This window comes from Dendropsophus ebraccatus, chromosome 4 (assembly GCF_027789765.1).
Source record: "Dendropsophus ebraccatus isolate aDenEbr1 chromosome 4, aDenEbr1.pat, whole genome shotgun sequence".
Lineage (NCBI taxonomy): Eukaryota > Metazoa > Chordata > Amphibia > Anura > Hylidae > Dendropsophus > Dendropsophus ebraccatus.
In genome coordinates this window covers 40510830-40522595 of record NC_091457.1, presented here as the reverse complement: position 1 = coordinate 40522595, position 11766 = coordinate 40510830, and the positions used below count along the sequence as shown (strand labels likewise).

Genomic DNA, 11766 nt, shown 5'->3' with positions numbered 1-11766 from the left:
AATCTCTGCTTGATCCCATAGAAAACAATGCAATGTATTTTTTCAATATATAGCAGTCGGTGTTGCAATCTTGAACAACGGCCGTTAGTAATTAAAAAAATATATTGTGTGAACCCAGTCTGAAACTGGTATTATTGATAACATTTAAATTAGTACTGCACAGAGAATAGAATTTGTTTGCACCTTAGTCGCTAAAGATGTTGTACTGTAACTATTATGCAGTGCTTCTATAGTAAGACACAGATGGCGGCCACAAGGCACACATTGTCAAACCACTGCTCTAGGTGAGCAATTTAAAGAGGACACATGTTAGGTCAATTGAAAAAATTTTGAAAGAAAAACAACAAAAACAAATAAAAACAGTTACACCAGGTGGGCAAGAACATCTCTCATGGGAACCTTGGCAGTCAAGATGTATAGTTAAAAAAAAAATGCATATGATCATCAGTGCTAGAAGGATATGCTAGACAAAAGGACAGGGAAAGGGGAAATGAAGCTGGGGATGTTATTACAGAAATAAGACTGGGAAGATAGAGAGGATTGTAATTGCCAGGGAGCCCAAGTGCTTTAGAAGATTTCCAAGTTCTGTGAGTGTTCTATGGAGATGCTTCAGAGAACAGAGATGTTGGAGAGTTTTTGATTAACCATATTATAGATTAACCTAAAGTCTAAGGTGCACTGGTTCCCTGCTCTAGTTATCCTTTGTTTAGCAGCTAGGAAAATAACGGTATCCAGGTAGGGATTAGAGATCAGATCACTAATAAGGTTTCTGGTCATTTAACCCCCTAGATGCCATGGGTATTAGCAAACGGAAGGATGGAGCTACAATACCTCTGTAGGGGTCATCTAGGGGGAGGACTAGGCGTTACTATCATATATACCAATTAATCTGATTATCCTATCTTTTTACAGCATTGTCCTGCAATTACAACATGGAGTACAGAGAATGTGGAAGCGCCTGCCCTAACACTTGTTCCAATCCTGAACGCTCATTGGTCTGTGACACTCACTGTACAGATGGATGCTTCTGCCCAGCAGGTACATGCTTTTTTGATGAGGAATTTACCATTACAAGAGATGATTTTTGTATGAACATGTAAATCTAAGCTTACCAACACTTGCCTGTTCATTATATTGTGCCATATTACTGCCATCACAGTCAAAGCCATTACAATTATTTTAAATGTAGAGATTTCCTAAGGGGTTATACCAGACTTGACGGGTTTTCCTTAGGAAAGATCAATGGCAATCCAACAAAAATAAAAATAATTGTGTAAAGAGTTCTTCAGCAATGACTGCATCCCCTATTATTCAGCAGACCCAGACTTTATCCTATTCAAGGCCCTTCCAAAAGCTAATCGGTGAGGGTGCTAAGAGTCAAAACTCACTGGTCTATGCAGAGGCTATCAAGTCTTTGAATATGGAAATTGTAGACTGCAAAAGCAAATAAAAAATTGGAACTGATTTTCTGTTGCAGGAACTGTCTTTGATGACATCAACAACTCAGGATGTATTCCTGTACAGCAGTGTTCCTGTACGTACAATGGACAGGTTTACACCACCGGCACTGGATACTCAGGCCACTGTCGCACTTGGTAAGTCAGATTTAATTTTAAATAGATATTTTCTATGTTAAAAAATCATCTTCATTCAGTTATATACCATTGTTTGATTCCCACCACACCTGTCACCCATGCATCAAGGTTGTCTCTAAAAGGGGTTGTCCAGCGAAAATCTTTTTCTTTCAAATCAACTAGTGTCAGAAAGTTATATAGATTTGTAATTTACTTCTATGAGAAAATCACAAGTCTTCTTGTACTTATTATCTACTATACATACTGCAGGAAATGTTTTTTTTTTATTTTCATTAAAGGGGTAGTGCGGCGCTAAAAAATTATTCACAAAATAACACACTTTACAAAGTTATACAACATTGTAATGAATGTTATGTATGTGAATGGCCCCCTTCCTCGTGTTTCCCCCACCCCCGCTAGACCCAGAAGTGTGGTGCATTATACTCACCGCATCTCGTGCCGACCCCCGTCCGCCATCTTGTGATAATGAAGTAGTCTTCAGGAGGTCGGCTGAACCGCTCCATCCGTCCCTCATGCCAGCCCCCCTCTGCCGCGTTATAACTGTGCTCAGCCGCGATTGGCTGAGCACAGTTATGCTCAGCCAATCGCGGCTAAGCTGCTGATGTCGCGGCAGAGGGGGGCCGGCATGAGGGACGGATGGAGCAGTTCAGCCGGCCTCCTGTAGACTACGCCATTGTCCTAAGATGGCGGACGGGGGTCGACTCGAGATGCGGTGAGTATAATGCACCACACTTCTGGGTCTAGCGTGGGTGGGGGGAAACACAGGGAAGGGGGCCATTCACATACATAACATACATTACAAAGTTGTATAACTTTGTAATGTGTGTTATTTTGTGAATAATTGTTTAGCACCGCACTACCCCTTTAAGACACCTAGCTCTCTGCTGACATCTCTGGCCAAGACAGAAACTCTCCAGAATAGGAGAGGCTTTCTATGGGAATCCCCATAGAAAACCTCTACTGCCCTGGACAGTTCCTGTCTCGGCCAGAGATGTCAGCAGAGAGCACTGTGTCAGACTGAAAATAAAACAACACTTCCTGCAGGATGTACAGCAGCTGATAAGTACTGGAAGACTTACAAAGACAATACAAAAATTACAAATCTATATAACTTTCTGACACCAGTTGATTTGAAAGAAAAAGATTTTCACTGGACAACCCCTTTAACTGGAGACAAGAGTCGTGTTGTCTCTGAAAGAAAGTGGCCATGTTTTTGTAGCACTGAATAACCCCACTAGAGGGAGTATACAGTAGACTGTTTGATATTGAACTGCTCTCTCTAGTGGTGGCTCCAGGTAGCAGCAGGTCCTTTTTTAAACCTATTTTAAACCTCCAGGCAGGGAATTTAGAGTTCTATATTAGAATAAAATGCCTATAAACATATATAATAAAAATTGAACTCAGAATTAATGACCTAAAAATGACATGGTCATAAAAAGCTAGATTTTCACTCTGAATATACGATTTAACAAACTATGTCCCTTTTCCATCAGCACTTGTTCATCTGGCAAATGGAGCTGCATAGACCAGGCTTGTCCAGGCTCCTGCGCAGTTGAGGGAGGGTCTCACATCACCTCATTTGACTTGACACGTTACACATTCCATGGAGACTGCAGCTACGTCCTATCAAAGGTACAGAATAATCTATTTTCAAGTAACTGCATTGTTATCATTGGGAACACTTTTCTCTTCATCAGTTCATCGGTGTGTATGTATTACATGGTCATCCGAAACTAAAAGTTCACACAGTAAAATCTATTCATTCAAAGGTGCTTTGTGGTCAGACAGAATGAAAGCAACCCCTTTATATGGCTTACGGTATATACTGTATTTCCCATCAGTTTGCAGTTTTTCTCACTGGTGGTTCTTTCTCACTGGTCTTTATACTGTACAGTCCATGCTGTAACAGAAATCCAGGGAGCCTACAGACTGTAATACAGACCCGATTTATTACCGATCCTTAGTTAGGATCAAGTGTTGGGCTAGGGTAGTGCTTGAAAGTCCTTGGTTATGGATGCAGTGGTTTCTCATCTGATACGCCAAGGGGAATTCATTCAATGAAGCAGCAAATGGGACTCTTTGGAGAAGCAACCCTTTGAAGTAAATTGAAGATTTTTGTGCAGATGCAATTTATTTTTTATACCAAAGGTCCAGTGACCATCTGTCTACTTCAGAGTCCCATACACATATGCAGTAGGGTTCGCTGAACTGTTGCTAACCTGCTCCACTATAGCATGATAGTCTGCCCTGCCCAATTGTATCCAACGCTCACCTCTTATATCATTGGCATGGTTAATATAAAACTGCACAGTCGCAGCTTTAGCGTCACTTATTTGCAACACTGCTCTTATACTGTCATTAATTAGAACAAAAATTATTAGCGAAAAAAATATTTTTCATTTATGAATGATCTTTAGGAAAAAAAATATTCTTAGAACATCCCAGATAGTTCTTCCTTCGCTGGATGTCATTAGTCATGTATGAACAGTCTGAACATCATTGATGGCCAATATGGTTGCTTCTATGAATTGGTCGTTCATCTGTTGTTAAACCACTTTTATCTAATGTGTATGGCCACCCTTACTTCATGTGGGGCCTCAGCTATGGTAATGAGTAGTGATGAGCGAATAGTGAAATATTCGAATATTCGATATTCGTACGAATATCTCCCGAATATTCGAATATTCAATCGAATATTCGATCCCATTAAAGTCTATGGGAACAAGTATTCGATTATTGAAAAACATCTATTCGACCACTTGGAGGTAAAAAACGGAAGCTGGGGGATTTGAACGCTTATCGAATATTCGGCGAACTATTCGATAATATTCGATAAATCGAACACCTTACTATTTGATCGAACAGTATTCGCTCATCACTAGTAATGACTTCATTTCATATTACACGCAATGATCAGTTATTGTTAACCACCAAACCTTGTGCCAATTTGCTCTAACTCTTTGCCTTCATTGCTTTGGTTATTTCTCTTTCACTAGACATGCTATAACACCACATTCAGCGTTTTGGGAGAACTTCGCCAATGTGGGTTGACTAGCACAGAGACCTGCCTGAAGAGTGTGACCCTTGTCTTAAATGATGGAAAAGATGTAAGTTTAGGCTGCTCTTCATAATCATACATCAAATTCATGGTAAATGTAACGTTTTGTGCACATCATATTTGTCGAGTCCATTTAGTGTTTATATCGTGTACAAACTAAACAGGTTTATAGACTTACATTTCCCGAGGTTACTCTTTTGACCCCTGGCCGGTATATAGTATGTCAGTATACAACAAAAATGGAGGTTAAAACAGTATACAAAAATGCACCTGTTATTAAGATACCTTATTAGTATATAAGTGATGGATGCCAATTTATGGTATTCAGTAAACATATTTGTTATGAGTTTTTCAATTGCTTTGCATGACATTTCTGTTAAATGCCATTATAAGCTATAGGTGATAAATCCACTAAATTGATACCTAACAGTGGCACCCATAGGCTATAAGGACATCCATTTAAAGGGTTATCCAGTGAAAATCTTTTTCTTTCAAATCAACTGGTTTCAGAAAGTTATATAGATTTGTAATTTCCTTCTATTTAAAAATATCAAGTCTTCCCATACTTGTCAGCTGCTGTATGTCCTGCAGGAAATGTTTTCTTTTCAGTCTGACACAGTGCTCTCTGCTGCCTCCTCTGTCCAAGACAGGAACTGTCCAGAGCAGGAAAGGTTTTCTATGGGAATTTGCTGCTGCTCTGGACAGTTCTGGACAGTGTCAGACTGAAAAGAATACACCGCTTCCTGCAGGATATACAGCAGCTGATAAGTATGGGAAGATGAGATTTTTAAATAGAAGTAAATTACAAATCTGTATAAGTTTCTGACACCAGTCGATTTAAAAGAAAAAGATTTTCACTGGATAACCCCTTAAATGCATTCATGAAGAAAAAGCACATAAAGTATCCAGCAAATGGATCCCATGTAGGTATACGGGTGATGGGTATCACTGCTAGGCATCTATCACAGTTCCTGTTTAAGTTGTGCATCAGGAACCTTCCCTAATGCTGTATATACATTAAACAAATACCAAAAAGTAAGGCGAACAGCTTCTATGTTGTTATTTGGTACTTTTTTTTTTCTGTTAACCTTCTTGTTCTGTTGTTATAGTTGATCTATGTGAAGCCTTGTGGCAGTGTATATGTGAATTCACTCTACACTCAGGTCCCTATCTCATCAGGTAAGTTGGGCCAGTATTCTGTGGGTGCCAAAGTATCTGTGCATGGACTGGCCTGGACTAGCTGACTATGTTTGGGCCATATAAGTAAAGGGGGTCACCCGGACGGCACAATTGTTATACGAATGAACCTTTAGACACATAGGGGGGATTTATCATTGGGTGTAAAATATAGACTGGTGTAAACTGACCACAGCAACCAATCACAGCTCAGCTTTTAGCTCTTGTAAAATGAAATCTGAGCTGTGGTTGGTTGCTGTGGGCAGTCTATTTTTTACACCCTTCGATAAATCTGGGCCATATACTCTATTCCTTTGTATAGAAAAAGTGATCTCTGGATAAGGATTGGTAACATCTCGCTGGGAAATGCTACCAATTTTAGTGAGGCACGATAGTGGACTTTATCATTCCCTGCGCAGGAGTGGGGATACCTCAACAATCTAATTTGGTTAGAATACGCTGCAACTGTCTATCATGAGCCATCCCCTTTTTCAGAGATTATTTTTTTTTTACCAATATAGAATATGTCCCTTTTATGCAGAATCTTAATGTTATAAAAATTGGAACTTTGGAACCGCACAGTAAATGAGAGCTGTCGGCTTAACAGCATACTGTATTTCATGTTAGCATTTTATTTGAGGCTTTCTTTCTGCACAATTCCATCCTTCAATGCACTTTTAACACTTTTCAATGACCATTCCATATTCCATAATTCGGCATTCTGTAGGCCCTGATACTACCACACTGAAAGATGATGGCTATTTATTTCAGTAAAATTGATGTACTGCTTTTGTAATACCATATGGCTCTAGTAGGTGATGATTTACAAAGCTTTCATTGTAATGAATCATATAGCTTGAATGCTATTCTATCTATACTATGGATGATTATATTACTGTGTTATTCCATTATCATACTGACAAGATCTTCTGTTCTTCATCCACAGCCAGTGTTACCATCTTCAAACCTTCCTCATTCTTCATCATTGTGCAGACCACATTTGGATTACAGCTACAGATCCAGCTGGTGCCCACCATGCAGCTCTACATTAATTTGGATCCATCTTACGCAAATAACGTTTGTGGTAATTATCTGTAAATTATGTATAAATCTTCCTAAAGACAATGAAAAGTATTTATTAGAGATGAGCGAGTAGTGAAATATTCGACTTTCGAGAATTCGAATCGAGTAGGCACCGAGATTCGACTATTCTAACGAATCCTTGATCCTATTATAGTCTATGGGAAAAAAATTCTCGGCACTTGGAAATCCAAATTCGACCACTTGGAGGTCACCAAGTCCCCCATGAAACCTCCCTAAACGATGCCAACACCTCCGGAATGACACTGTGACATCAGGGGGAGCATGTCCAATAGCATGGTAACAGCATCTCACTATGGAAAAAGAAAACTTTATTCCAGCATGGCACACAGAGCGACGTTTCAACCTTAATGGTCTTTTCCAAGCATACAAAGTAGGAACAACATGTAGTATATAAGGGATCATCCCTTATATACTATACGCTCTGTAGAGCGTCATGTGATTCGCGCGTATCATGCATTACGCTGTACGAACGCTAGGCCGCAGCAGAGCAGAGATTGGCACACTGGGTATCACGTGCCTTTTACTGGGTAACTGGCACACTAGGTATCACTTGCCTTTTACTGGGCAACTGGCACAATAGGTATAACATTAACGTGCCCTTAGTGGGCTAAACCAGGGACACTATAAGTCACTTGTACACACAGGGTACTGGAGTTAATACAGCTGCTGATGCTGATGCTGCTGTTATATCATCTATTCCTTAGCACTAAGAAGTGCTTTGTATTCAGAGATGACTTTTTCACTGTGAAAAGGACTTTTTGGGGTCAGTAGTAAGCCTACCTAACCAAAACGCTACTAAAACCTATCTCTCCCTGCTCGAGGAACTCTCCCTGACTAGGTTGAAAGCGCATCTGCGGTCGAGAGGCAGAAGGTTTGTATTTAAGATTCAAGGTCATGTGGTTCAGCCAACCAATGAGGGTAGACGCCGTTTTTGCGCTGCGTGCGTTCTCCCAGGGTCCCTCACGGCCTCCCTGCATGGTGATTGGATTTAAAAAAGCGCCAAGTGCGATGGGAGGGCTTTCGAATGTTTGCCGCGTATTCGACACACTACTCGATTTTATTCAAATCTTTCCAATACCGCAATATTCGATCGAATACCTACTCGATCGAATCGTATTCGCTCATCTCTAGTATTTATGAATGAGATAATTACAGAGTACAAAGGTGGAGGTTATTCAGTGCAATAACTTCTGGAGTTGAAAAGCATTGTACTTAAACCAAATGCTATTTTGAAGATACTCCAGATTGATGATATGTTAATAGGTGTGTGTGGCATCTTTACACCTCTTGGCCATGTTCACAGCATGTTTTGTAAAGCATGTTTTGTTTTTTGATTTACTTTCTTACTACCTTATCTCGTAATAACATAAGCTATTTTTTCTGCTAGAAGATAATTTCTTCTTATTCTCACTGAATATTTCATTCACAGGGCTTTGTGGAAACTTTAACAACATACAGGCCGATGACTTTAGGGTCCTTAGTGGAGTAATTGAAGGAACGGCATCTTCTTTCGCCAATACTTGGATGACCCAAGCAGACTGCCCCACTGTTTCAAACAGCTTCGAGAATCCTTGTGCCCTCAGCGTGGAGAATGGTAAGATACTCATGTCCAATAGAGGCGGATATGGGAACGTATGTCTTGAGTAGTTTAGTACACAGGGTTATATATATTCTGGTGTTAGGACATATAGTAATATGGTTCCATTTCTGCATCTATATTATAGCTGCAAGTGTTGGAGCCTGAACTAAGTGCATCATATGGATCTCAAATGTTTCTGTTAGAATCATGCAGCCGTAATATGGACAAAAGAATGCATCTGTCTAAAATCAGTTTGAGGCTATGTTCACACATGACAGATATGCTGCAGATTTGTTGCAAATATTCCCAATTATTGTAAATTGATTAAATTAAAATCTGCATCAAATCTACAGCATATCTGCCACCGGCAAAGATATCCTTATTAGAGTTGATTGAACCTCGAGCATGCTCGAGTCCATCCGAACCCGAGCATTCGGCATAGTGGGGGCTGCTGAAGTTGGATAAAGCTCTAAGGTTGTCTGGAAAACTTTAATACATGGATATGTTTTCCACATACTGTAGCCTTAGGGCTTTATCCAAGTTCAGCAGCCTTCGCTATGCCAAACGCTCATTCCTTATACAATCCTTATACATCTTAGATAAAATGCAATTTTCTATTTGGCCACTAGATGGTAGCATTGATTTGGCTGTTTGCTTCTGTGTAATAAACACTTGTAATTTTGGACTCTGAGTTTGGTAATGGAACAAGAACGAACCAATAATGTCTCCCCTCTGAAAATTAACCCCTTCCTTATTGAGTATGCGATGACTTTGTTGTGTGCACTGAAGGCTACTAAGCTAATTGTCAAAAATCTCAGCTCTTTTCACTATATATACCCTGTTACTATAAGTATTCATTATTTGATTTATATAGAAGTGTATGCCACGCATTGGTGCTCCATGCTAAGTGATGCTGCCGGACCGTTTGCAGACTGTCATGCTAAAGTCAATCCAGATATTTACACCCAGGTAAATGTGTTATATAATAAAGTATTTGTGTATAACAAACACATAAAATCTATATAAGTGTATTAGAGGGACACTTTAAATCATACCATACATAGTTATGCCTTGTTAAACCTTTAATAGGCCCTAACACAGTGTATCAGTGTGACTAGAGAGTTCCTTTGGCCTTACTATCCATATGGTATCATATATAGCTATAGATGGCATCAGTTCCAGTAGTGAACACTGAGTGTCATATTGCCTAAGGGGGCTGCTGAGTGCCCATTGAGTGCCATATAGTGCCTCTATCACAGCTTTAGCCATTACCTACATCTTCTATGTTTCTGCAATGTGCCTTTAGCTGGTAAAATGACTGATTGACATGACCTGTTTCAGTCTACACCCAGTGTCAGACTGAGATGCATTGGGCCCACTGGAGAAAATCATCCTGTGGCCCCTCTAAATCTATACAGAAACACATTACATCCACTACTATTTACATTGCAATCTTTGTTGTTATTATTGTACACATAGGAAGATCATCAGTAAGGTCGTATAGGTTATTCATGATCATTCCATAAAAACAGACCCTGATGCAAGTAATGAGCTCCAAAGTTGCCTCCAGTTGGGGTTATCTTCTGCTGCAGAATTGGGTCCCATTACTATGTCAGAGCCAGGGCTCAATGGGGGATCCCCTAATACCCTGGTGGGTCAGTGGCACCCTGTGTGCAGCAGTCATTACAGTTGTCAAGATCATTCAGATCAGCAAGGGAGCACTGTACAAAACATCTGTTCCATTTCTATAGCCTATGTCTTTTATATATTTATATCTTTACTCATATCATTAATGTATCTCATCTTTTCTCTAGAACTGTATGTTTGATTCATGTAACTGTGCCAAGAGTGAGGAGTGCATGTGTGCCGCCTTGTCCTCCTATGTACACGCCTGTACTATGAAGGGAATCGTTCTGAAAGGCTGGCGTCAAAATGTCTGCAGTAAGTATGAAGCTGTCCCTACAGTCCACAGGGAGACAAGTACTGTATACAATAACCGCATGATTGTTAACATTGTATATCAGTAAAGAACTTTAATAAAATAACTGCATAACAAGATGAACAACTTTATTATTTTAGTTAAAGGAGAAGTCAGATGGTAAAAAATCACTACGTGCAGGGGGTGGGGGGGGGATATAATAATATAAATATAACATGCTTACAGCTACCACAGAGCTCCCAGACCCTGGCAGCTGTCATCTTCTCCAGGGTTCCAGGTACATCACAACTCTGGTTCTACATCATAGATGGGTGGGATTTAGCCCGCTCAGCCAATCAGTGCCTTCAGTGATGTCCCGCCCCAGTCACTGACCGGCTGAGCAGAGCATCCGTCAGCTGGATCATGACGCAGCCAAAGGAGAGCTCAGAAGACAGCTGCCGGAGTCCAGGAGCAGGACCATGCTCTGTGCGGCACCAGGACAGCTGACTATAACTTCTTTTTTATTTTCCCCCCATTCCCCGCCTATAATGATTTTTGACCCCGGCCGGACCTCTCCTATGTTCACACTGAGTGAAATCGGCAGAATTCCGCTTCCCTCGTTCTCTGCTCAAAGAATTGTGGTGTCAATTCTTTGCGCGGAGAGTGGAGGTGCGCGAGCCCTCCCATAGACACACTGTAGGACACTGTGACAGACGGAGAGCTCTGCCTCGGAATTCCGCTGATTTTGTGTGTTTGTCTGAACATACCCTAAAAGTTAACATAAAAATATTATTTATCAGGTATCTAGACTCTAGGCTTGATAAAGTATGTACCTGCCTAATGCTCCGCCGCTGCAGGTCCAACAGTACCTGGGTTGCTTTGTTCTGTGAGAATTATTCTGTACTGATTTGGTGACATTGTCCTCATGTATATCCCAGGTTCATATACAACCACTTGTGCTGCATCCCTGACATACAGTTATTCAGTGAGCACCTGCCAGCCCACTTGCCGCTCCCTCAGTAGCCATGACATTACCTGTGACATCTCCTTCGTCCCAATTGATGGCTGCATTTGTCAAAATGGAACCTACCTGGATGACAATGGTAGATGTGTGCCCCCAGCATCCTGCTCTTGCTACTACAAGGGTACAGCAGTGCCACCTGGAGAAGTAGTTCATGACAATGGCGCTATATGGTAAGTGCCCTCTTTTATTTAAAATGCTATGCAGAATGCAGGCTTTGTGTACAGTTGCAGAAGGGGAAGCGAGCGGTGAGCTGACAGATTGGCGCTTGCTTCGCATTCTTTTTCCAGTACACAGTAACAAAATTTCCAGTTG

General features: G+C 40.7%; 1 protein-coding gene across 1 annotated transcript in view; it reads left to right on the top strand.

The window, feature by feature from the left end:
• Nucleotides 1-11766, top strand: part of LOC138789268 (mucin-2-like) — a 62396-nt gene that overhangs the window by 20588 nt on the left and 30042 nt on the right. Inside the window, exons 9-18 of the mRNA XM_069967872.1 lie at nt 913-1038; nt 1478-1595; nt 3089-3227; nt 4592-4702; nt 5763-5836; nt 6780-6913; nt 8363-8527; nt 9387-9481; nt 10327-10453; nt 11369-11624. Coding sequence (XP_069823973.1) covers nt 913-1038; nt 1478-1595; nt 3089-3227; nt 4592-4702; nt 5763-5836; nt 6780-6913; nt 8363-8527; nt 9387-9481; nt 10327-10453; nt 11369-11624 — 1345 coding nt within the window. The remainder of the gene's footprint in view (nt 1-912; nt 1039-1477; nt 1596-3088; nt 3228-4591; nt 4703-5762; nt 5837-6779; nt 6914-8362; nt 8528-9386; nt 9482-10326; nt 10454-11368; nt 11625-11766) is intronic.